Below are 27,487 nucleotides of genomic sequence, written 5' to 3' on the forward strand. Positions count from 1 at the left end.
CATCATTTGGTTCTACACCATGAATATTATCTACTATATGTGTGATATCAAATCTATCACTTCGTTGACTTGGGCTTATATTATACTATTCTTCGTTACTGTTTAGATATATTGGTGATTGAAAAATCTAAGGGCTCACATTATTAAAACTTCACTGACTTGGATATGCATAATATTGTTTATGATAATTCAGATCAACTGTTGCTTGAGATATCACTATGCTAACGTTGTTAAAACTTTGTTAACTTAGGTCTACATAATATTATTAATGAAAATTTAAATTTATTACTGATTGAGATATCACTTGTTTATTAAGTTGTGTGAGTAGAGTAGTGGATTCCAAGAAACCACCATATATTTTAGCATTTGGTAGAGACTCTACAAATAATACCACTAAATGTTCGAGAAAGCAATTTTCTTGTTGGACGGACTATTTTGAGAAATACTTTGAATAATATTATAGTTTGAGAAATATATTTTACTATAGCAATATTTTGGTAAAAGACTCTCTAATAGGCAATCAACTAATCAATGGGTGAATATGTAATTAACCCTGCTTAAATTCGAAATCAGGAATACTATTTTGAGAAAAATCTTTTCAAAGGAAAAGAAAAACAAAAATTTCAAGTTTCAACTGTTAATGGTGCCTCAGCACCTTCACGAAATTCTCCTCTCTTCTCTGCGCTTCTTGTTTCCAATAACGGCTTCCATGGAACCCGAAGAAGCTAAGCTCGATCGCTTCCTCCAATGGCTACAGGTCCTCTCTCTCTCTCTCTCTCTCTCTCTCTCTCTCTCTCTCTCTCTCTCTCTCTCTCTCTCTCTCTCTCTCTCTCTCCCTAAACCCATGGCATGGTCGCTTCGTATGGAACTCTAGGCCAACGGTGCGGAGCTTCGGGGTTGTAGCATCCGATGCTGTGGACCCAACAACGGATTTGGTGTCTTTCTCACAGAGACCCCCTCCGGAATCGATAACAACGGTGAGCTTCTTTTCCATGGTTCTTACTGCTTCTATTCGTTCGTATCTTGTATAAAGAACTAGCCAAAATTGGTTCTTGCAATCATCAATACTTGGGTCTTTCCCAGGTGTTGTAATGGTTGTGCCGCTCGATCTCGCCATTACTCCCATGAGGGTCTTGCAAGACCCAACCGTGGGACCCAGGTGCCGGGCCTTGTTTGAGGAGGGCGATGTCGACGACCGCTTTCTCGTGATGCTCTTCTTGATCGTGGAGCGCCTGCGCCCCGATTCGCTTTGGAAGCCGTAAGAATTCTTCTCAAGAAGTTGAAAATTTTGTCCGTATAGTGGTGAATGGGGGTAGATGAAATGCCTCTACATGATAAAGGGAAGAAACGCCCCAAATATATGAAAAAAATCTCGTCCAATCAGGGCTGTAATATTAAGGAGAATCTACTGGCCGTAGAATCTATTTCATAGTTAAATAGGAAGTTAGTTAACCAAAGGCTTGTGGATGGAACTTTAGCTACTGTATTTATAGTGTAGCTGACAAAGATAATGTTCAAAGCCCTGCTACTTCTAGTAAAATGAGTAAAAGTGATAGCAGTGCCTTGGTCTCTGAATCATAGTAGAAATAGACTAAAAGTAGAAAATGGAAGTAAGGGATAATAAATGGGATTATCCTGGCATGTCTTGCTCTGACACCTCCAATCTTATCCAAATATCTTAGAAGTTCAATGTTTTGTTAAACTAATGAATCACTTACCACCAATAGGGACGATTGAGATGAACTTTGGCTGACTCTAGGCTAGGAAATATCCTTGCTTTTCATAGATTCTTTGTTATCATTTTGTAGAGGTCTTCTCCTACATACCATGTAATAAGGGAACATCCTCTTAAGTCAGAAAACATGCCTTCTATGGTCTTCATGTAGGTATTTGGACATGCTTCCAAGCACCTTTGGGAGCCCCCTTTGGTTTACAGAAGATGAACTTTCTGCATTGAAAGGTACAACGCTGCACCGTGCCACTGTATTGCAGGTATATATTTCCTAGTGGCATTTCAGTATCGGAATTTGACAAAGATTTTATAAGTTATAAGTATGCCTTATGTCATTTATCTAATGTAAGTTGGATCTTTTGTTATAGAGAAAATCATTGGAAGATCTATTCAGAGATAAGATGAAGGGCCTGATTGAGGAGCTTTTATGTTCTAATGAGTTGCAATGGTGGGTGGACTAGGCTCAACTAGTCAAATTATTTGAAAATTATATGGTAAATTGATTTTATGACTGGATAAATTTATTTGAAATTTATATGTCCAATGAATGTTTGACGAATGTCAGTGTCGACACGGCATGCTATTTGAACTTTGAAGTCATGGTGCTTCCTAGGTAGGCATAAATGAATCCTAAATTAGAAATCGTTATCTTCCTCCCGTTTTGGACCATTCTCATGTCTAGGGGACCTTGGATTGCTCTCCAGACTTGCATAAGCCTAAACTGCTGATAGAAAGGTTAAATATCTTGAGAAATGCATATTAGTAATGTTAGATACTTAGATTATCATCGTTTAGTGAAGAGTAAGTACTTCTTAAAATTTTTACCACAATTTTCTCTTTCAGTTGTTAAATATGCAGAGAAAATTTGCAATATATAAGCATTCTGCTTTTCTGCCTTTGTAAGCATCTTTGGATCTTTTGGACTATTTTGCCTCTCCCAGATATCCCTTTCTTTTCGTAAAGCTCAAACTTGTGGATGTTTTAGCACCAAAACATGATGATAGATATTTCCTGTTGCTTTAAATGAGTGTCATACCTGCTACGTTTAAATGCATTAAATCGGTTTTGGTAGTTTCTCATCAATGGCTACTTCAATGGTCTAATTGTGCTATGTAAATCTGCCCCTTTTTACTACTAGCAATCATTTCTATGAACTTTTCTAGAACTTGTATCATTTTGTGTTCCATTATAAAGAATACTATAGTCAATGTAAATATATGAACTTCTCTCTCTTGCTGGATGCCATTTCATATCACATGGTACACTACATTTTCTCTTATTTGCACATTGTGATTGCACCTGTCCTTCACAATGATAGTTCATTTTAATGGATTTTTTTTTCTTGTCTGTTTAACTTCATGAACAAATTATTCTATTGTTATCTTGTTTGCATCAAAATCTCATGGCTTCTGAGAATTGTGTCTGTGACATGCTTGTTTATACCGTCATTTTGGCAACAACACAATTGACATGATGCTAGGTTTTGTACTGATACATTGCATTGGGTTCTGTAATGCCATGGCATTTTGTGATCCTATGTGACTCTGCACAAGTGCACATTGTCTGTTTCTATTTACAATGGCTGTACCATATGTGCATTATAGGTACAAATCCCTAGGTTAAATTATATGACATCTAGTTGGCAAGATGTGTAGAAAGTATAAGTAGCTTCCTAATGAACCTGTAGCCTTTTTCAATTTAAAGAGATAGTATGGTCATAACCTAGAAAATGATGTGACTGTCTTTTATCACAATAAGTATAAATTATTTTCACATAGTCTTTTGGCATTTTATGTGACATTATGATCATGGTTCCAAGTTTCAGCCAGATCGGCCGATACCGGATCCGTTTCCAATCAAAATCGGGAGAGAGAAAGGGAAAAAGAGAGGGAGGAGAGTAAGAAAAAAAAAAGAGAGAAAAAGAGGAAAATGAGAGAGATAAAGAGAGCTCGTCGGAGGGAGTGAGAGAAAAATAGAAAATACCTTGTCAGAGATCTTCGGAGAAGCATTGCTAGAGAAGAATCGAAGAGAAAAAGACCGAGAAGGGAGTTAGTGGGAGAAGGAGAGAGGAGAGAGAATTAGAGAGGGAGAGATCGAGAGAATGGAGTCGGTGAGGGAGAAGGAGAGAGAGAGGAGTGAGAAAGAGTTACTGAGAGAGTAAGATTTATTTTTTATTTGTACGAGAGGGAGAGAGTGTGAGTAGTAGAAAGGGAGATAATGATTAAGAAAATAATATTTATTTTTTAAGTTTTAGATTTATATATGAATTTTTTTTAAAAATTTAGAATATTTTGTATTTTAAAAATTATTTTAAAATACAAATCGATACAGACAGCCGATATTGCTGATACGTATCATTTTTTGGATGGCCGATCCTGATCCCAATCCTGATTTTGATACTTGGAATCTTGATTATGATCAATGTTTTAAAAAGCGGCCGCGGGTAGCGCGCGGCCACCCCACCGCCTAGCGCCTAGGCGGAAGGCGGGCGACAAGGCGGATGACAAGGCGGTCTAGTATTTTTAATATAAATAAATAAATAAATATAGTATATATAGAAATTTTAATACTGCACTAAACCAAAACACTAAATAACATTATCACATTGGCTAATTGTTTATTAGTGATAACTAAATAACTGAGATATCTGTTTACTAACTCTAGTTTATTCACATGAATCACATTTCAAAATCCTCTAATCAAAAATTATATACTTAAATAGCAGGCAATAAGTAATTCTCCCAATTAATAATGCATGATACTGAAAAAAAAATTCCTTCTCTGTAATCTTAATTCAATAATTCATAAAGCAATTAGCAATTAACTCCTCTAAATTTCTAATTAATTCCTATAACTATATATTATAGCAGATTAAGAGTAATTGAAAAAATAAGCGAGGAAAAATTGGGAACATTTAAGCTCGGGAAAAGAAAACAGTAAACCCATTGATTCATAATGGGAGAGAGTGGGAAAGAGTGAGAGAAACTGAGAGAGATTGAGAGAGACTGAGAGTGAGTGAGAGAGGGAGAGAGGGAGAGAGAGGAGAGATGAGTACCCTTGTGGGAGAGACTAACTAAGAGAGTGGGAGAGAGAGCATCGCATGTTGTCGCCTAATGCCGTCAACCGCTTGCCGCCTTTCGCTACTGTCGGCTAGGGAAGAGCTAGTTCTAGGCTTTGTCGGTGAGAGATGTGTAGCGAGAGAGAGAGAGAGAGAGAGAGAGAGAGAGAGAGAGAGAGAGAGAGAGAATGAGATATTAACATAGTGTTTGGTTTTTTTTATATTAGTTAGTTTTATTAAACCCGGTCCGCTATAAAATCCGACCCGCTCACTAATAACCGCATCTCGACTTGGCGGGCCAAAGCGCTAGGCAGCCTGCCAAGACGCTTGGCCGCCTTTTGCCAACGCCTTTCTACATGGCGGGGCGGCCGGTGCACCGCCCCGCCATGGTGGCCGCCTTTTCCGCTTTTCAAAACAGTGATTATGATAGTTTTAGGATGCTGTGGTTTTCTCATTTTTGACATAGGTTGTGACATTGTTATACTTATGAGGCATGGCACAAACAAAATTGTAATCTCATTTTAGTTTTTGTTATTGGATTCCTTTCATCTAATTGTTCTAAATATTTTGTTTCCTATGTTCCATAAATGTGTTTGACACTGACATCTCATGAATCTTATTTGTACTTTGGCAGCACGAGGGAAATACAATATGAAGACTTCCTTTGGTATGTGCATTTTCTATTGTATGCTTGATGTGTAACCATGAATCTTTGTTTTCTTAATCAGATAATCGTCCATATACTTATGGACATGCATACAAGAAAGATTAATACTTATGTAGGACTACTAAGCATAAGCATCAACTTGTGCTGTACTGCTGTAGTATTCTACTTTTCATGAAGTCTTTCTTGAAGTTGATGAGTAAATCTTGAATGTGAGTTTATGCTAGGACATCTGAAGACATCAAGAAACTATAGATAATTCTTATGGGAACAAGTTGCAAGTAGCAGTCCATTTTGGTCCAAGTACATGATACAAGGCTTCTTGGTAGACAAGTTTCTCAGAATGGGTTCTACCTTTTCACCTTTCAGACGATTTTGAAGTCCATCTGCTCATAACTTTGCAATTCCCTCTATGCATTTTTTGCAGTTTATTTTCATTTCTAGATCTGTTCTAAGCTTGTAAGAGGAAGAGGTTTGCATCAGTTAGCTTGATGACACAAAAGCATTTGTTGGAATACTAGAGAGATGGGTCATTTGCGAAATAATGAATTAGGCAAGATTTGATGTCTTGGCATGTAAGTTACAAAATATAGACAAACATTTGTGATTCAAATTGTTGGTATTATATAGAGGTGTAAATCTTTACAAACCGTGTCTTGATTCCTCCAATGTATCTCTACATCTTGATCATCAAAAATCATACTTCTCGGAGTTGCATTGTACTTAACCAGGATGAGATAGGTGCAAAAGTTACCTGCATGGTGCAGAATTGCAGAAGTATGCGAAGATTTGTCTCTAACAGGAGTTTGCCAAGGTTTTGTGACAAGACAAAAAAAGATAGGGAAGAAGGGAAGCTATTTGTTGCAGATTTAGAAAAGATCTAGCAAGATACAACCTTATACAAGAATGGATATATGATTTCCTTTGATTTCAGTTGACTTTTCTCCTGTAATTTTAAGAAGTTTCTCTAACTTTGTCAAATATATCAAAAGTTGACTTAACTATATAGCACCATTTATTTAAGATCCAAATATTAAATTATAGATTAGGAGCCCTATTAACTTACATTTTGGGGAATGTGACTTCACTGGAAGCAAACCAATTCTTGAGCTTAAATTGAAAAGTGTCATGTCAGCATTATTATCGAAAGCCAATCTATCATTTCATCCACTCATATTTTTGATCTTCCAATTGCTTAATAAAATTAGTCATTTCTAAAAATTATGATAATCATCAAAACTAGAAGTATTTTTCTTATGTTGTCGTTCACTTTAGGAATAAGTTTTTTTTTTTAATTAAATTCTGGAATACAACTCTTTATTCCAAAATAACAGCTAAACATTATAATAATTCCATTCTAGAATTTAAATACTATTTATCAAAATTATATTTTATATCACACGTTAACCCAATTACTAATTTACCCTTGATATTTATCTCATCAACCTACTTTATATCAAATCAAAGGGTATTCATAGTAATTACATCTTTTTTTTTATTTTATACCACATCAAAGATAATTATTACATCCTTATTTCAGAATACAAATGAATATAAGAATAATTATTTCTAAAATAAAGACCTTATTTTAGGAATAACAAAGAGGAATGCCTATTTTAGAATTAGCCTTATTCCTAAAGTAAATGAGGCTTAACTCATTAACTACTCTAAAAACTTAAGCCGTTAATGATGATTTTTATATTTCATATTCTAACACTCTTTTGCATTTTTGGGCTGAGACATTTCAATAGGCCTAACGGGGGACTTGATATAAACTTGTAGTGATTTTATATTTTAAATAATAGATATGTCCAATAGAATTTGAACCTAAGACCTCTGCTTTGGTATTATATTAACTCACTAACTACTCTAAAAGTTTAAGCTCTTAAAGAATGGTGGGTTTTATATTTTATATTCAAACAATTCTTTGATTGATCAATTAAAGGGCTCAATTTGAAATAATTATTAAGTATAAAGATGATAAAAGCACGATCTGCAAATATTTCCAAAACTCTTAAAATTTTGAATGTTCTTTCTAATGGAAATGTTGTCCTAGTGTGAGGACCATACTTTGGTGAATATAATTATTAGCTTTAAATATATCATATATTCATATGGCAGTGGGAAGTTGTATAGATATAAGATATATCTTTAGCTAGCTTGAAAATTTAAACAATTGAGAATCAAGAGGACTGCAAGTCTAGTTAAAAAAAATGGAAAGGAGATTTACCATTTTACTGAAATACCTATAGGGGATATGATGCGATGCATCAAATCAGTACTTTCATGCCATCCTTTGTGATTTGTTACTTATCCACCACTTAAATGTCTCAAAGAGAAAGGGTGGCATATCCAATTTTGATATTCAGTTGGGAGACATCTATGTAAAAATTTCTTCAAAAGAATGCTGAGAGAGAGAGAGGGAGGGAGGGCGGAGAAAAATTATGCAAATATTTTATGAGTAAAGGTTAAAGTCTTGGCAATTGTTGCCTATCTTCATATCCTGATTGGGTTCACAAGAGGATTTTTTAAAAAGGATTGCAGAATTGAGTGTGGCAGTCCTAGGGCATGCCACTGGCACGTTGACATGCCCTATAACACGCTTTTTGGGTTTTTGGCTGACAGATAGTTTCAATGGCTAAATTGAAGACATTTAGCCCTAGATGTTGGTGTAACAAATGCGATTTGTGTAGAAATATTTATATAATTTGTCGTGAAGGCACAAAAATTATCTTGAAGCTATAAATTGCATGCACATTTAATTCAAATTAGAAGAAATTGTTATCGTAATTCAAAGTAGATCAACACCTAGAAGGTAGATCTAGCTAAATCATACACCTATTAGACTCCAATTTAATGATTTCTAGGCTATTTGTTTGGATTTCTTGAAGTCACTAGTTATGCACAAAATTTGAGGAAAACCCATATCTTGTATTTGCGGCTGAAATCTCAACTAATAATTGCAAAGATCAAGTTGTGATTGACCAATATATAGATCTATATGAATCTTACTATAATTAAGACGTAATATTATGATTTTTTTTTCCCCAAAATTTTGCTCATTTTGGATCAATATCAGCATGGTCTCATGCCTCATGCTGATACCCCATAGGCACAATACATGCCTGTTGGCACGAGGCATGCCAGTTGACATGACAATCCTTGCTCATAATCTTTTCCATTATGTACTGTATTTTCTTATTATTTTCAAATTTGTCTCACTTATCTGCACTACTGCAGGGCAAATTCCATATTCTGGACTAGAGCTTTGAACATACCATTTCCACATTTTTATGTATTTCCTGAATCATCAGACAAGCAAGACCATAGTTCCTCGAGCCATGATAGTGATTCTTGTGCCTACAAAATTAAAGTTCCTAGTGAAGCATCTGGAGAGGTTCTAATTTCCTAATAAATTTTCTTTTATTATTTCCTTATTCTGCCTTTTATCTTCTGTCAGCAGTCTGTACGGTGCAGCTTTTCATTGTCATTCTTTAACAGGTTATAGTGAACTTTACTATGTAGGATCTGAATTCATGTTGGATGATTTAATGGATTAGATCTGAAGCAAGATATTTGCCATGTCTCCATAATAACTAATCTTGTGTGTTCTTAAATATCCAAGCCTAATAAATCATCTGGATCTAAACATGGTTGGCAGGGTCCCTTGCCAGCCCAAAAATTTGAGAGTATTTTGTTACACAACATTTTTTTGTGCTTTCCTAAGAGTAAGTTGATGATATTTGGTTTTCTTTTAGGATACTTCCATTCTGGTGGAGCACAGCTGTGACAATAAGACTTCCAACTCGAGAAATATGGAGCATGTTTGGGTCGAGGGTCTTCTCCCAGGAATTGATTTTTGTAATCATGGTATGTTTTCCCACAGTAATATGGTCCACCTCCTATTGACATAGTAACAGGAAGATGATCTTCCAGGATGGAAGGCTGTAGCGACATGGGAGGTTGATCCAACAGGAGCCATAACTGGAGTTCCAGCTTCTATGTACCTTGTTCTCGGTAAAATTTGTTGGTTACTTTTTGTATTTACCATTTCCTGTAAGAGATACAAATATTTTGTTGTTGCTAAATGTTGAACTGTTGGCTACTTGTCTTTGTTACCTTACTACTGCAAAATGTGGAATGTAGTTCTATAGTTGATGCTTGTTTTGTTTTTATTGTTACGACCCAAAATTAGAATCATGACCGACCATGTGTCAGAATCGAAAAAAAAAAAATTGGGGTTGAGAGAGGAGGGTGCACGTGCTCTACACATGCAGCCCCTCCCCTCTCCCTCTCCGGCATGCGACGGAGCGCAGATAAGGATGGATTTCATCTAATCCGAATCGGATTAGATTTGATCCTTTTCTAATCTATAAATTAAAACCCTAATCTCTTCTCTCTCTCTCTGCTTAACCATCTCAGCCCTCTCCTCTCTCTTCTTCCTCCTTTCTTTCGCTTTCTTCCTCCTTTACTGACGGAGTCACGCCGTGGAATCGGCCTGCCGGAGCGTCGTCGGAGCAATCGGAGACCACCACGTGACTTCTTCGTAAGCCTTCTCCCACCCCTTAAAGTTAATTAAAGAATAATAGAGTTTAGTGAAAATACCTAATTTGAGGGTTCTTCAGCTTCATCGGCAAATCTAGTCGGCCGGCGGCTTCGGGTCGCAGCCGCTACCTTTTGGAAGCACCTTGCCGTTGGCCTCGTGCCGTGGACATTCACCGTTGGAGCCCTCGTGGCTCCGGTCGCCGTCGGTCATGGGATCGACCGCCGTTCGCGGGTTCTCCCCCACCTCGCGAGGACGGCAGCACCGTATGGGTGTTGGGGAGCTGAGGGTGTGGCCGGCGAACCGTCGCCGCGGTGGCTGCCGGCGTCTTCCTCTTCCTCTTTTCCTTTTTCTTTCTTTTCCTCTCTTTTTTTTCTCTCTCTCTCTCTCTCTCTCTCTCTCTCTTCGGCTTGGAGAAGACAGACTCGGGCAACCTGAGTCTGATCTCCTCTCTTTTAGTGTTTGGATTCAGGTCGGGTTGGATCCGAATCCAAGGGACCCGACCCGAACCACTTATTTGGTAGGCTGCGGGTTAGCCCGAGCCCAATTCAATTAATTTGGTGGGCTGCGGGTAAGCCCGAGCCCAATTCAATTAATTTGGCTAGGCCTCGGCCCAATCCGATTTAATTGATTTCTTTTTGGATTGGGCCGGGCTAGCAGCAGCCCAACCCGATCCAATGGGTAATTTTAAACCCATTTTAGTTCTTTTTGATCTTTTTTTAAAATTTTAAAATATTGTTATTATTTAAATTAAAAATTTGATTATTATTTATTATTTAAGGTGGTGATTTTTAGTACGTGAGCTAAAGATTGAGATTTCGGTTGTCTGACCTAGACTCAGGTGAGTGGGTTCACTCACATGTTTATTTTATTGTATTTCGTATCTTTGTCAGACCATGTAAATTTTTTGTGTGCAATTTATTTATTTCACCCTTATGTGTAAAAATTAAATTGTTGCAATTTCTCTGTGCAAATTTATTTATTTTATCCGTGCGTGCAAAAAATTTTCTAAGTGACTCTAACTTCTCTCAATGGTTAGAGGAAAAGACAGTGTGTTGATCACAGGGTAATACCCTCTGATGACCCTAACCGGATCAGTTATGAAGAAAAGTCCCGAGTGTCATCTCGCGGTGATTTCTAGTTGATGTGGATCCACAGGGTTTAGGCTCATTGAGACATATGATATTATAAATATCAAAAGATGTTAATATGTTGAAAACGTGCAAGGTTACAAGTTGTGACATCTCTCTATTGTTATCATTGTTATTATTTAGAGAGCATGCCTATTGCATATTGTGATGGATATTGTTGTTTTTAGTATAATTTATTCAGCATTAATATGATTAAAAATTTATTTGGTTTTCGACTGGATTCCACTCACTGAGCTATAGTTGTTGGCTCATGGGTTCTATTGTTTTTGTATTTGTTTATTTATTTCAGGTAATAGTCAGCGAGGCGACTGAGCGAGATGTACCCGGACTCCACCTCCACTTAGGATTCACCTATTTACCTTTCCGCTCTTTTAGATTTTATGCTTTAGATTAGAAGTTTTATTTATTTAGTTTAGAGACTCAAAAACATTAACATTGTTTTATTTTTATTGCAATTAGTTATAAAATTTAATAAAGCACATTCTCATTTTATTTATTTATTTTGCCATCGTACATATAGAGAGTATTAATAAGGCATGGCCGGTCATGATTCTTATTTTGGGTCGTGACACCATGTACTTCAATATATTCGAAATACACGAAACCTAAAAATAAGTATCTAAGCCCACAATAACTAGAATCCATGTGAAAATCTAATTATAATAAATTCGATCCAATGAAAATAACCAATTTCACTACTAATGTGTCTTTACGCAAATCGATTAAATAGATAGTTTAAAACATAAAGATCAGTAGAATTGAAACATAAATAGGGTAGATCCTAAGTGGAGATAGAGTCTTGGTATATCTCGCTTAGTCACCATGTTACCAGTGTCTGAAATGCTAGAAGAGGAATTGCATGAGCTAACAACAATAGCTCAGTGAGTAAAATCCACTTAAAAGCTAAATAAATCTAAAATTCATAACTTTAAATAAATTCAAGTCCAGCGATATAAAATGATAATTTTATTAAGTATATTTATAACAATAGTAATAATAACAACAGAGGTAATAACAACATAAATTATAACTCATAACTTGCTTCGTGTTAATATGCTGAAATTCTCTTAATATTAATAATGCCATATGTCTCAATTGGGTCAATATTTTGTAGATCCATATCAATTGGAAGTCACATCGAGATAGCGCTCGGGTCTTTTCCTCATAGCTGATCCGGTTAGAATCACCAAGAAGTGTCATTATGTGATAAATGACCCTGTCTCTTTTTCGAACGATCAACAGGAGGTGTCACTATGTAATAAACTAATCGTTGAAAGAAATTAGAGTCGCTACTGGAAGCCTTTCAATTTAACTAGGGACTGTTTCTTAATTTTGCCAGTCACCTAAGAAAGTCATCACAGTGATATAAAATAGAATTTTCCTTCGAGCTTCCAGGTAGACTTGAGTCACCACAAAAAGTCGCAAGCGATCTAGTTTGCATGAAATATAGCAACGCACTGAGTTATATATTTTGCACACAAATATAATAATTAAATTGCACACAGAAATATGTTTTATTTGCATAAATATGTGATTTGATAAAAAACACGAAGTACAAGATAAATAAATATGTGAGAAGTGTACTGCGGATTGCGGGCACCTAGCGCCTAGGTGGAAGGTGGGCGCCAAGGCGGACTCCAAGGTGGTGTAGTATTTTTATATATAAAAAATTAAAAATATTTATGTATGATATATAATATATTTTAATATAGCTAAAAATTAACAGTAAGAGTACAAGTAGCTGAAAATCTAGAATTATTACCTTTTTCCCTTTACAATTATTGAGATTCTAAAAAACTAGAATACTAAAATATCCTCATACTACCCTTCAGTATTACTCTCAAATGTTAGCCTGTCATCCATTATATATGGGCCAAAATTGGAAACATAGGGAAAAAAACTTGAAAAAGACGGAAGCTGAGAGATTTGCATCTCTGTTTCGTCGGAGAGGGAGAAAAGGCATGTCGCCGCTACCGCTGTCGTTGCTGCTAGTGCTGCCGCTCCGAGAGAGGAGGATCGAAGGAGATGGATTTAGGGTGCCGCTGTCGCCGCTGCCTAAGAGTGAAAACGGATCGGATACGAATCATATAGTGCTCAACCAACATTCAGATTCATATTTTTAATTCGGATACGGATATTGGACGAATAACAAAATTTAAAACCATATCCTAACTAAACGGATTTGGATAATTTTTGGATAGAAAATCGGATCTTAAATGGATGTTAATCGAATTATTTAGACATAATTAAAACAAAAATATTAAGAGTTTCATAAAAAATAATTTTTTTGTATGTTAAATACATATAAATTTAGATAAATTAATCTCTACAAATAAAATATAACACATCATTAGTCACAATATCAATATTCACTATTTAAATAAGCAAACTAAAAATTGTAAAATTAGTCAAAAAATATGCGAATAAACGGATATTCGATATTCGTATCTGAATTCGAAAATTATATCCGACTTGCATTCGAATCCATATACAAGATTTTTTCAGAAATTCTATTTGTATCTGAATTCTTATCCAAATTAGATAGGAATTTTTTATCCGAATTCGATCTGAATCGGTTCGGATAGTGGGTTTGGTCGGAGTTAATCTCACCCGTTTTCACCCTTACCGTTGCCGCTGCTACCACTATCGATCCGTCCCACGTCTACCAACAAGGTGGGCTGTTAGGCGCTAAAGAGGCCCTTCCTGAGCGCCAACGGCCTGCACACCTTTGGCAGGCTACATTGCTACTTGGCAAGGCAGTCGCCAATATTGCTTTTCAAAATAGTGTTAGTGAACCCACTTAACTGAGTCCGGATGAAACGATTGAAATCTCTAGTCCACGTGCTAACAATCACCATCGGTGAGTTGTAGAGTGGTCTCCGATCGCTTCGGCAGTGCTCCGGCGCTCCAATTCGATGGTGGGTGTTCCAACAGGAAGGAGAGAGCGAGAGAGCGAGAGAGAGAACGATGTAAGGAGAAAATAATATAGTTAGGGTTTTGATTTATTGGGTAAGTTTCAAATTTTTATTTGGGATCTGACTTGGATTTGAAATGGCCAAAAATCTTGCAGCCACTCCTCTCATTGTGTAACTACGAAGGAGAGGGAAGGGGAGTGCATGTGAACTAAGCGTGTGACCCTTTTTTTTTTTGTTCTTACAACTATTCCTAATAAAAAAAATTGTCCCCGAAATTAAAAAATTAATGTAATAAAAGGATAAGGTAATACAGTAATAATCACTATGTAGACTGGGGAAATAGCTCTGGATGCTTCTCTCACATTTCATCTTCACACTCTTAAGTTGCTTCATCTGGCTTGTACTTTTGTCATAAGATCTTCACGAATATTATTATCCTATTGCGAAGAGTTTTTTTGCTGAGTTTTTAGAATTTCTACAAGTTGATCCTTATAAAATAGATTTTTTCGGTTCTCAATAGGCTCGAAATCGTCATAATCAACACTAGGCACATATCTCCTCAACATAAACACATGGAAAACATTATGGGCTTTGGCCAATCTAGATGGCAATGCTACTCGATATGCCACCTCACCAATACGCTTTAATATCTCAAAAAGTCCAATAAAACGAGGACTCAATTTGTCTTTTTTACCAAGCCTGATTAATCCTTTCCAAGATGACACATTAAGAAAAACTATGTCACCTATTTGAAACTCTAGATTTTTTCTCCGATTATCAGCATAACTTTTTTGACGACTCTAAGCTATTAGAAGCTTTTCCTTGATTTTTACAATTTTCTTAGTAGCATCCTATACCCTATTTAATCTCAATAACTGCCTCTCACCAATCTCATACCGATAAAATGAAAATCTGTATTTTCTGTCATACAGCGCCTCGTAAAGTGCTATTCCTTAATTGGAATGATAACTATTATTATAAGACAACTGCATTAGTGGAAGATGATCACCCCAGTTTCCTTCCCACTCTAAAGAATAAGCTTGCAACATATTCTTGAGGGTTTGGATAGTCCTCTTGGATAGCCCATTAGTCTGTGGGTGATAAGCTGAGCTGAATTACTTTGAGGCTTACTTCATCTTGCGAAGGAGGTGGAATGCCGCATCAACTAACGGACTGATCAAAATGATTAAGTCCATGACAAGCTAGAGACTTACGTCATATTGTGCACCAACTCGGAACTGAAAATTAAGTGCTCTACTCCTATTTGCTTCCTAATTAGACCTTAATAATGGTCATGAAAGTATTTTACAAAGAATTACTTTAGGCAACATCACTACAATCTCAGGATTGACTACAACCATTAAATTGCCTGTTTAGTTATCTAGTTTCTTGAGGATTAACAATAGCTTTCCAGTTGACAAATGAACATCTATTCAATCATTTTGTGGCAATTTAAACATATACTTAGGGAAAGGTAATTCATTTATATGCCAGGGATCCTTGTTTTTGTTTAAATTTATTCCTAAAACTAGACCTGCTACCAGAGCATTTTCGAGTAATATTTTATTTAATATCCACTTAATTTCTCTCATATTTGTGTCTCAAGTTGATCAGGGAACTGTTGATGTTGAGAAAGAGATACACATTAACTATGGTAACAAAGGAAATGAGGTACTTTCTTCTGTGCACTCTTCATTGTCTCAATGGTCTATTTAGGTGGTAGCTTTTCATAATTTTAATCTATTAAGATTTCAGAAGCTTCAGTCTTTGGCACTTCTTGTTGTAGTTCATTTTTGTTATTTTCATGCTACTATGATATTTAGCAAAATCATACAAAAAGTTTTTGCTGTAACTTTGTTAATATAGTTGTTCCCAGCTGTGTTATACACTACAATAATAGTTTTATCAGCTGTTCTAGTGTACCTTGGGTTTTATCTATATGCATCAACAACTGTCTAACAATCTTATATTCTTGCATATTCTATTTCATGATTCCTAATATTCTTTTAAACAGTGTTTTGAAAATCGGAAAAGGCGGCCGCTATGGCGGGGCGGTGCACCGGCCGCTCCGCCATTCGGTATGGCGCTCGCACAAGGCGGGCTGCCGCCTTGGCGAGTCGCCTGAGCGCCAAAAGGCACTAGGTGGGCCGTTCACCCGATAAGGCGGAATGGCGGTTCGGCCCGCCAACCAGCCTTATCGGGTTACAAACGGGTATAGGGTCGGGTTATTATCCACTAAGATAACTAACTTATTAATCTTAATATAAAAACTCTCTTCTCTCTCTCTCTCTCTCTCGCTGCTCTCCTCTCCCGAGTCTCGATAGAGAAATTAGAAACCCTAAAGGGCCTAAATCTCCGATCCTCTTCAGCTCTCCCGTCCACGACCGCCAACGGTGAGCTCCAAGGTAGCTAAAGCGGCGGCTAGTGGCATCGTGCAGCAACAACAAGAAGCGAACGAGTTGGCAGGGAGCGAGAATGGACGGCGAGAAGCGAAAGAGGTACGATCCTCTTTCCCTATCTCTTTCACTCTCTCCCTCTCTCTCTCTCACACACACACAGTCCTCTTTCTCTCTCTCTCTCTCACTCCCCCCTTTACAGTCTCACTCTCTCAATTGAGCAAATCGAATGTCCTTTTCTTTAAATCTGTTTTAATCAGTTAGGATAGGCAATTAGACAAAATGACAAGTTAAGAGTCGACTAAATTAATTATCTGTTGGAGAAGAAATGCTTATAAAGTTGTAAATTAGTAATTATCTATTAATCACTTAATCCATTGAAATGTTTTAATCTGTTAATGTTAATCACTTAGTAATTAGTCTATCAGTTTGTTTGTCAGTAATTACTGTATGTAATTTATATTATATATATATATATATTCTTATTTTTTTATATTAAAAATGCTAAACCGCCTTGTCACCCGCCTTGTCGCCCGCCTTCCGCCTAGGCGCTAGGCGGTGGGGTGACCGCCCGCCACCCGCGGCCGCCTTTCAAAACATTGGTTTTAAAACGTGACTTTCTCTGCTATGTTAGTGTAATATCAATTAGTAGCTTACTATTTGGTTATTCTTTGGTACAATATGATACATATGCAGCTTCAAGAACAAAGGAAATAACAAAAACTCTCTTTCTTGTGCTTATCTTCATTCTTTGTTAACCATTGCTCATGCATTAGTAATTGTTGCCCTAATTTTAGCAGGGTGTCAGCTTTAAGTGAGTATCATGTTCTTCGTTGGAGTTTTGCATGAAGAACTATTTATGTATACCAGTTAGGTACTAAATGGTCTGTTATAATATTTTTGGTGCAGGAATTGTTGTACCTTTACGGATTCGTTGTTGATAACAATCCAGATGATTTTCTCATGGTATAAAACCTTTTCAACCATATCTCTTTTGACCAGTTATTATGTCCTATTAATCTATTATACATGTAATTAAATATAAATTTTCCTGAGAAGTTACTGACTCTGATTTGTCTTACATTTAGATACATTATCCTGTTGAAGCTCTCCAAAATGTCCCATTAGCTGATAGAAAAGCAAAGCTGTTAGAGATACAGGTATTTGTTTCTTGTAGTACCATGTCTTCATATATCACTTTTAGTATGTTTAGAGCAATGATATAATGCTTCCAGGCTGTCACTAACTTGGCAATCTAGATATCAAATTTACTTGTATTTTGTTCCATTTAGCTTGGTTGACATAAGCAATGCTTTAAAAGACTTTAGGCAGCAAACAGGGGTTCATGTAGGCAATAAGCCAGAGTCTAGGCAGGCGCCTAGAAGTAAGGCGACCATACATATAAGAAATCATTAATAAATAATGTATCCATGGAAAACTATATTTACTCATCCTAGAATAAAATTTGAGTACTAGAAATATATCTGAAAGATTGTCACAAAAGTCTAACGATAATGTTTATAGCACCTATAAAAAATTAATATAAAGAACCAATCACTGCAAAATCATAACATCCATATTTGTGAAAATCTAGAAAAAACAAAAGATAGATTAACTATCACTCTAAGCTAAGCTTCAACTTAATCAATATAAAGCTCTTTATTGGATCTTATCTCATCATTATTTAGTTCCGATTCACTTCAACTTCCTTACTTGTGTCATCCTCAGAGTCTAAATCTGCTTCATCAATGTCATCTAACCTTCTAAAACTAGAGGCACCTGATGATGCAAATCTAGAACATCTTGTAGCCATTACTTCTGTTGCACCAACCATACTCTATGTTAACCCAAAGCCCAGGAATTCTTTCTCTTTATTTATTCTTAAGTTAGATAGCTATGCAGCAGTATTCTCTGTATTCTTTAACACCATGGGATCTTTTGTCAAACCTTCATTGTGAATTCTTGCTTTGGCGTTGAATTGGACATGGACTAATTTATTAAGCTTATTTCTTATATTGGCATAGATCTGTAAAAAAACCACAAAATAAAAAAGAATCAATTATGGTATACAGATAAGTATCATAGCTTTTCTTTCTTACCATCTCAAAAGTACTCCACTTTCGCTCGCAATTAGAAGAATTACATGCCAAGTTTAAAATTTGTAAGTCATTTTTTCTAGATGAGGTTTTGAGACCTATATAAGGAGTACCATTTAACTGCTCCACCCAACGAGCAAAAGGAAAATAAGACATTTTAAAATTTAAAGTAATCAAATTCTAGACGTAATCAAAGATAACCCATAGCTAATACTTGAATTTACATTTGGATTAGCCCTTCTCTCATAGCAATTTTTTTTAATCAAAAGTGCCACTTGCATATTTATAAATGTCAAGTTCATTAGTGATCTATCTTGTGCTACGAGATCACCATTTTAACAACCCAAAATTTTGAAACATAAATAAATAAAATAAATAGATACAATCATTTAGATAACGGGGGATTTAGTTTTATCTTTTATATTTAAGGATTCAGATTAAATCAAATTAAATTTTTGGGATATATTTTGAACTAAGAAAAGATATTAGAATCCCTATCCTAATAAGACTCTTATTATATTTTTTTTAACTATAAAAATGGGGGTCTAGAAGAAAATCCTAACTGGGAGTTTAAGAGAAGTTTAGGGTGGTACTGTATCGAAAAAGGAGTTTGTACCAGAGAGAATGGAGAGGAAAGAGAAAAGAAAAAGAAAAGAAGAAGAAAACAAATAGTACCAAAGAAAGAGGGAAGAAAAGAAAAGAGAAGAAAATGAAAGAGAAGATAATGGTAGAGTGCATTGGAATTTGTGCGGATGACGATTAGGATGTGAACATCAGATTATTTTGGATTAAGTGATTGAGGCAAGTTCCTACTTATATTTTCTTAAAATTTTCTTATTCTAAAATAAAGTTAATGAATTGAAAAATATCTCTTTTTATTTATTCTTATCGTGTTCAATTTTATGAGATAATAAATTTTGATAAGATGATGTTAATTATGCTGCATGTATAGAAAATTAGTAAATTTGTTGTTTTATGAATTTTATTGAAAAATTAGAGATGTCAAGATTATTTATGTTTTTATAGAAAATTCAGATTTACTCTGTTTTGAGTATAAAGCGGGATTATGATGTTTATATTTATAGCAGATTAGAAATATTTCAATTTAAAAGTATTTTAGATTTCTAAAAATATTTAATATTTATTTTATCTAAAAAATAAAATATAAATTGGAAGTATTTCAATTTAGAGGAATTTCGAATTTATGAAAATATTTAATATTATATTTTATTTTCAGAAATAAGATATAAAAAGAAATCCTTATTCTCATATATTTTATTTACTTTAGATAAAATATAAGAGATCTTATAAAAAAGAAGATTTTTAGAAGATCTTTGATAAAAGATTATTTATAAGATGAATCATGAATGTGATCAAATATTAGCTTATTATTTGTTCATGTTTTCATTAAGATATATATATATATATATATATATATATATATATATATATATATATATATATATATATTAGAGAAAATATTAGTCTTTGGATTATGGATAATTCATGAATAAATTGTATTTATAGAATTGAGAATCTTAGTAATTGAAGAATATGATATTTGAAATTTAGAATAAATCAGTATTAATTGGATACTGATAAAGTGAGATTTGGAACTCAATTTATTTCTAGAATATAGGTCTAGAGAAAAGATTCTTGGAATATAACGTTGCGACGTGCTACCAAGTGACTCTAGCTGGTTAGATTTTCATCTTGGTGACTCTAATTTTATTCAACGGCTAGAAGAAAAATCTGTAGGGCACTACAGAGTACCTACTGTGATCCCAGACGGATCAGCTATCTAGAAAAGTCCCAATACCATTTCGGTGGTGACAAGTAGTGCGACGTGGCGACGATCAGAGTACCCATTAAAGAGAATATGACATTTATCACTTTTTGTGGGCTTCTATGATATACATTTTAATAGAGATCAATTCTTGTTATATTGATTTATTCAAATTGAGATATTATAAATAATTTATAATTTGATTTTCATGACAGTACACTTTCATAAAGATCAATGTTATATTGAATTATTCAATATGAGATATTATGAATAATTTATAGCTCAATTTAGTATATTGGATTTTGAAATTCAGTAAGAGAGATAAGAAAATTATTTATTTTCTAAGATGGCTTATATATATTATTATGACTCATTTTTTGCTACTATAGATATCATCTGTTAATATTCATTGGATATATTCTTAGTAGAGTAAGGTTACTTGTTGGGCGTCTAGTTTACGAGGACTTATTATTTTATAGGAATTGAAGAAGCCGATTAGTAAGGACTCTAAATACTCAATATATTTTCACTATGTTAATCTATTTTTAAGGATCTGTTCATTGTTTGGGCTTTTATATTTTCTCCGAATTTTATCCTAGAGATTTGTGGTCATTATGTTCCAGATCGGGACGTGACAAACATTCAATGAACTTTGTGAAACCGTCGCTGCCCTCAATGAGTGGAACGACGACAGATGCCGTCATAGCCTGTAACAAATGCCACTGCTGCCCGCAGTGAGTGCAGCAATGAATGCTGTCGCTGCTGGTCGTAGCGACAATGGACGTTGCCACAGCCTACCCGATGACTATGCCGCAACAAGCTCAAACTTGTGGCTGAAAAAAAGATGAGAGAGTATGTGCGAGAGAGGAAGGGGGCACTTGTGAGGCTGTGTTTGTCTTATAGTCTTGCTCAAGATGGATTTGGATCTTTTAAAAACCAGATCCATATACGGGCCTAAAGCTTTAGATGGAAGCCTAGCATTTTGATCGATTAAGCTAATGACCACCTAATCGCCACCGCAACAAATCCCGTTTAATACCAATAGTTCACTCCAAAACAAATCTTCCAAATGATCGCCCCGCCTTAGATGTAATATTAAAATAAAATGGCTGTCGCATGCGAGGCATGTGCCTCACTGGTCTCTTTTTCCTTCTCTTCTCTTTCCTTCTCCGACTTGGGTTAGGGGTGCTTGTCGGATATTCCACGATGCCCTAGCTATAAAGCGTCGCAAACCCCTCCTCGAGAGGCATTGGGATTTTCTTCTCCTTCTCTTCTTTCTCTTAGCTTTCTTTTCATTCACCGCCAAAGTCGCCGCTGTTGGGGTTGAGTTGTTGGAGCGCCATCAAAGTAAATTACTATCACCAAATGAGCCGTCGGTGAGTCCTCCCCAACCCCACAAATTTAATTAAAAATTAACAGGTCAGATTATAAATACCCAATTTTGGTGTTCTTGACTTCATGCTTCTTTTATATTATTTTTCATGCAACATTATACTCCGTACATTATCATCTTTTTATGCTATGTTGTATTTTGTCACATACTTTACTAAATGCAATACTTTAGTTAATGAAATGTTGATCTTCGTGCATTACTATTCTTTGTGCAAATAGTAATTATTAGCTTCAAATCCCATGCTAGATATTCTTCGTGACCCAAGTGTACCTTAAAGTCCAGAGAACATATTTATACCTGATCAGCACATGATTCATTTAGATGACTCTGGCACGATTAAAGAACAATCCTAGACTAGACCTAGAGACTCTCTGAGATGACATTAATCTCTACGATTAGTGAAAAAGATAAGTTGCATTTATTACATATGACACCTCCTGGTGACCCTAACTGAATTAGCTGTGAGAAAAAGACTCGAGCGTGTCTCGATGTGACTTCTAATTGATATGAACCCATAGGTAGTCAAGTACAATCTCAACCTGAGACAGTTGACACTATTGAGATTGAAAAGGGTTGCATAATAAAATAGAGTATGATTAACTCATTATTTGCATCTTTGTGGCTTATGTTTATTATTTGTATTATGAGATTGCTGGCTATTATTTTTTATTATTGAACTTTGGTTAATATCTCATATTAGATAAATAATGATTTTCTAGCTTTTGAGTGGATTTACTCACTAAGCATAAGTTGTTAGCCCATTAAACTCTTTTTATATTTCAAATGCTGGTCAATGTGGTGAATGAATGGAGGCATAGAACACTACCTCTACTTAAGATATTGGCCTTTACACCTTTGGCTATAGTAGTGGTTTTAGTTGCTTTAGTAATATTTAGAAGACATTGATTGCATAATTTAGATATTTATGTCTTTGAAGTTTTTTTTATTGGAGTTATTAAATAAATTTTAAGTTTCATTATATTATGAATAAAGTTAAGGTTTCATGTATTCTAATCTTATTGGGATACATAGTCGGTCATTATTTCTATTTTGGGTCGTGACATTAGGCGATCGCCTCACACGATATTTAAAATTAAACATTAGGCATAAGTGAAGAAAAGAAAAGTGGAATATATCACTAAGAAGCTAACTTTTCTATTAATGGATGGAAAGAGAGCTTTATATACAATATTTTTGATTACTTTATGCTTTTCTTCATTCAAGTGTATCTTGGGTAATGTCCTGCTACTAAAATGGTTATGATTATGTGATAGCTTTTCTCTGTTTCCAACTTCTAACTAATTTCTCCTGTGTTTCCTTTCCATTTTGGTGTGCTTCCCACTTATTTGGATTATTTCTCCTTGTGGCACATTATGTAGTTTCATGGGAACTAAATAGTCTTAAATGATCTTTCATCTTTCATGTGCTATTCAAGTCTCAACTAGCCATGAATAAGTCATTAATTATACTCGTTTATAATATCCTACTTTCCATTTTAACATACTCATTTCACATTTTCTAACATGTTTTTTTTCCTAATCGCTGATATTATCTTTTTTGAAGTCATATCCTCTTTGTAAATTGTTACGTCATATGTAGCATAATAACTTCTATGCATCTCTACTTCACTCTAGTAACTCCCTATAATATAGAGTAATACTTGGCAGTTATTTTGGAAGAAAAGTGTGCTTCAGTCATGGATGCTTACTGGTTTTATGCTTGCAGAAAGCGGAATTGAGATGTCTCTTACCTAAAACTTTGCTTGACCGTGGATTTTTCAGTAGCTGTCCTTTCGAAGACATTGAGAATAAGGATAGCTCTGCTGTTCAAATCTCCAATTATAGTTGGAGTGGTCAACGCATGGTTCCTTCGTATGTAAATAAGTTGGTCTTCCCTCAGGAGTTCATAATGGCATTACGGACCATTACTATGCAAGAACATGAGTTTCAACAGGTTTCTTCATTGTTGGGTGAGGTGAGGACCTGTCTCTTTACATGCTTACTTACAAGCATTTATAGTGCTCAGAATTGTTTGTCCTAGTAGTTAGGTATTTCAGATACCAGACGTCTGTTTTCTTGATTAAGGAAAATTCAAAATTAGCAGTAACAATTGTATGACTTCTCATTGACGGGTTGGTCAATTAATAACTAGTTGCTGGAATATTTATGTCCTAAAGCCATGGCATCTTATATCTGTTTTAGAAGTTGATTGTTAATCATGAATGTGTGATCTTCTATGGTCTAACATTTCTATAGCTAACAGGGTTGTCCAAAATTCGAAGTCTCTAGATCTGATATTTAGTGGAAGCTGTCAATGGTTTCAGAGGAAAAATATGCCTAAAAAGTGAAGTTTGTAATCCCTATTTCTCCTAGTCTGTTTCTCTCGATCATTTGAAAGATATTGTTCCAAAGATCAAGTGAAGTTTGTAATCCCTAAAAAGAGAGTTATTGCTTTTAGGGTAATATATCTAAAAGGTTTTTTTGCATCTATACCTTTCTAAAATCTCTTATTTGCATGTATACCCTTCCAAGGTCAATGTTTGCATGTATATCCCTCAAAACCCTTGATTTTGGTATACATTTCCCTTAAAACCCTTGGTCTTTTGCATGGATATCCCTACATGTAATAACCATTAAGGTTTCACCAAATTAACTGTAAAAGGACAGAAATGCCCTATTCTTGTAACATATATTCCTTTATTTAAGATATGTTTTTTCATACTAACCTCAAAGGAAACCATGGATTTTGAAGGGTATACACATACACATGAAATTTAGAAGGACAAACATGCAAATACGGAACTTTGGGGATTAGATATACCAAAAAAAAGAAAAACCATTATTTTATTTAATGGATCAAGAAAATTGGAACATTCATAAACTATCTTTGGGGCAGGCTGCTGTCTTCAAATAATACAAAGGATTTGTCTTCCTACCTTCCTGGTATCTGTCATTCTTCAATCTCCGTTATTTTCTATGGTTGCCCTTTCTAGACCTTTATACTTACCCGGATAAGTAGGAAGATGTAGCTTTATTTTAGTGTCCTTTTCTACATGTCTAATGGTTTCAGCACTTGCAGAAGCCTTGACTCTTGGTAATATGCATATTACATATCTCACACCATTTTACTATCTTTGACATTGGAAGCTTGTGGGATCTGGAGAGGATAGACAGCTGTCTGACAGAGAGGTGCAAACAGCTATATGGGAAGTTTGCGGGGATTATGGAGCCTTGCAGCTGCTTGTTGATCTTCTTCATGTCAAGTAACAAGTCATTCTTATTTGTTGAATTTGATAAAGATACTTTATATCATTGTTTTTATGAAGGCATTTCAATTTGTAGGAATGAAATGGTTTGGTTGTTTACCAAATAATTGAGGATCTCTTTCCAACAATTCTTGGTTGATCTGTTTGAGCTGAATTCTCTAGCTGATAGGGACTTAGGCTTAAGTGGGCTGCTTAGATTGATGTCCTGTAGGTAGAAATTCTTTATAGTCCATCACGTATAGACTGTTAGAACTTACAATTTATTTTACATGGTCTAACATGTATTTCCATAGATATCAGGCTAAAGGATTCTCTGGGCTTCTCTAGACAATAATAAATTGGATTTCCTATCTACGCTTAGCTCATTTAAGATGTTCATTGCAATTGATTCCTCTTATTAATCTTCTCCCTCTGATTTGTCATATCATTCCATTTGAAAGGATGACAGAACTTGAAGAGGGTTCTGGAAGTGAAGCAGTTGACAATGAGCTTTTGGAGAAGTTCGAATTTGAGGACCTTGAAGATGATAAAAGGTATGCTGCAGCTAAATGTATATGTTGAGTCTTTGTCCAGAATAAATCTTGCTTACTGAAACAACCTGAATTGTGATTAATCTTGATCAACAAACACTCAAGGTCACATAAATAACAAGGTTGACTCCACCATATCTTTCTTAATCTTTGGAACCTTTTTTCTTCTAGATGGTATTAACTTCACTCACCATCAAGTTGATATTTCTACCCTATTGCATTTTTAGGGGCACTAATCCTACCATGTAAATATGCAGTTTGGTGCTATAAATCTGCTGTATATGTGTAGGTCTATTGCTTGATGCAGTTATTTGTACCTCGAAGTTGTTCGTATTTTTAATCTGCTTTGACATTTTTATACTGTCACAGCAAAAGCAGGAAGACAAGTGATGACCAGTCGAGGAGAAATCACTGGTCCAGCATAGTCTACAGAAGAGGACAAAAGCAGCTTACTAGCTTATTTTTGAGGGAAGCAGAACATGCTTTGGAGTTGTGTGCAAAAGAACAGTCCTGAATCTTTAAGTCTATACACATGGCGTAAGTGAAATAAGCTTTTCTTTCTGCACAACCACATAGTTAATTGACTAAAATCAACGTAGGACATATTAAATGTCAAGTGGGATGCTTCTTCAGTCTTTATTTGTTCACATAACTTCTTTTTTTCGAGAGAAAGCTCCTTAAATTCGGGAGAAAGCTCCTTAAATTTGGGATGCTTCTTCAGTCTTTATTTGTTCACATAACTTCTTTTTTTCGAGAGAAAGCTCCTTAAATTCGGGAGAAAGCTCCTTAAAATCATTTGTTCACATATTAATCATGCTGAGTTCTTTATTTTTCGAGAGAAAGCTCCTTAAATTGCTGTCCTAATCTTTTAGCATTTCTTTTTTCCTCCTTTTCTTTTCAAACTTGTGCAGGATGTTTTACATCATTACCCATATGCTCTCTTTTCTCATCTGTGAAAATTAGTGATGTCCTTTAACTTCTAAGTGATTCCTCTAAGCTTATAAGGATCACACTGAATCAGGAGTTAATTAATCATGCCATCAGCTCTTTATAATTTTTCAGTTTCTTAAATAGCATGATAGGTACTCTAATACTGAGGAATTATTCTATGCTCAGGTGACAGCTCTGCTCTCTGAAGGATAACTGAAGATCAAATCTTCTTGTCCCATTGAGATCAATGAAGCCTTTTCGATTACAACAATAGACAGCTTGATGAGGCTGTGCCCTGCGTGCATCAGGTCTTTACAATCTCTGAATAAGTCTCATCAAAATAATGGAGCCCTTTGCATCTCAATTTCTTGTTAAGGTGGCAGAGGATAATTGAGATGGCGAAAAATTCTTGGCTTACCAGAATTGGTAGGAAACAGCAGCATATGTAGCTGACCTAGAAATTGCAGATTAAGCATGTTAGTTCTTGATTTTATGTTAGACAATATGTTTCCCTGTTAATCGTTTGGTTTGTGGTTTATTTAACCTCTTGCTAAGAACTAGCATATCTTAGCTAGATGATGTGCTATTCTTTTGACGGTCAAATAGAGTTATTGAATAAATTAACCAACTTTTTGGAACCCAGATATTGATGCTTTTCTGTGACATTCTTATATTAATTTTTGCTGTCATGAATTTGCTTCAGCCAAGACCTCAAACTGATGTCATCATTGACTCATTTTAGGATGAGTGAAATTAAGGAACAACTTGTTCAACTTCTATTTCATTATCTTTTTCCTATTGTTCTTTTATATCTAGCGATCCCCTTCATATAAAATATTAAAGCTCTGGTTACTTGCGGAATAAAACCAATTTTAGAAAAAACTATTCTAATTTCTTGTACTAAAAGAAGAGAGTTAATATCAGTATAAGTTATTCTAATTTTAATTATATTTTAATATAAAGAGTAATAATTATATCTGATGTGATATAAAATTGATATTAAAAGTAATTGAGAATAGTGAAATTGT

General features: G+C 35.1%; 1 protein-coding gene across 2 annotated transcripts; it reads left to right on the forward strand.

Moving 5' to 3' along the window:
* Positions 1 to 621: 621 nt before the first annotated feature.
* LOC140770035 (protein-lysine N-methyltransferase EFM1) lies at positions 622 to 27,243 on the forward strand. Of its 2 annotated transcripts, none has more exons than XM_073110991.1 (17): positions 622 to 757; positions 875 to 977; positions 1,084 to 1,258; positions 1,887 to 1,992; positions 2,101 to 2,180; positions 5,425 to 5,457; positions 8,695 to 8,851; positions 9,213 to 9,324; positions 9,391 to 9,471; positions 15,670 to 15,734; positions 17,369 to 17,425; positions 17,548 to 17,619; positions 23,460 to 23,708; positions 24,881 to 24,996; positions 25,440 to 25,532; positions 25,899 to 26,066; positions 26,646 to 27,243. In XM_073110991.1, exons 1-16 carry the CDS (start codon positions 641 to 643, stop codon positions 26,041 to 26,043), a joined length of 1,761 nt encoding a protein of 586 aa, XP_072967092.1. In that variant the 5' UTR covers positions 622 to 640; the 3' UTR covers positions 26,044 to 26,066; positions 26,646 to 27,243. The 2 variants fall into 2 exon arrangements, with proteins under 2 accessions (XP_072967092.1, XP_072967093.1); XM_073110992.1 differs by having other exon boundaries at positions 25,908 to 26,066.
* The last annotated feature ends 244 nt before the right edge of the window (positions 27,244 to 27,487 follow it).

The sequence above is a fragment of the Typha angustifolia genome, chromosome 11 (assembly GCF_048772165.1).
Source record: "Typha angustifolia cultivar Huaian chromosome 11, ASM4877216v1, whole genome shotgun sequence".
NCBI lineage: Eukaryota > Viridiplantae > Streptophyta > Magnoliopsida > Poales > Typhaceae > Typha > Typha angustifolia.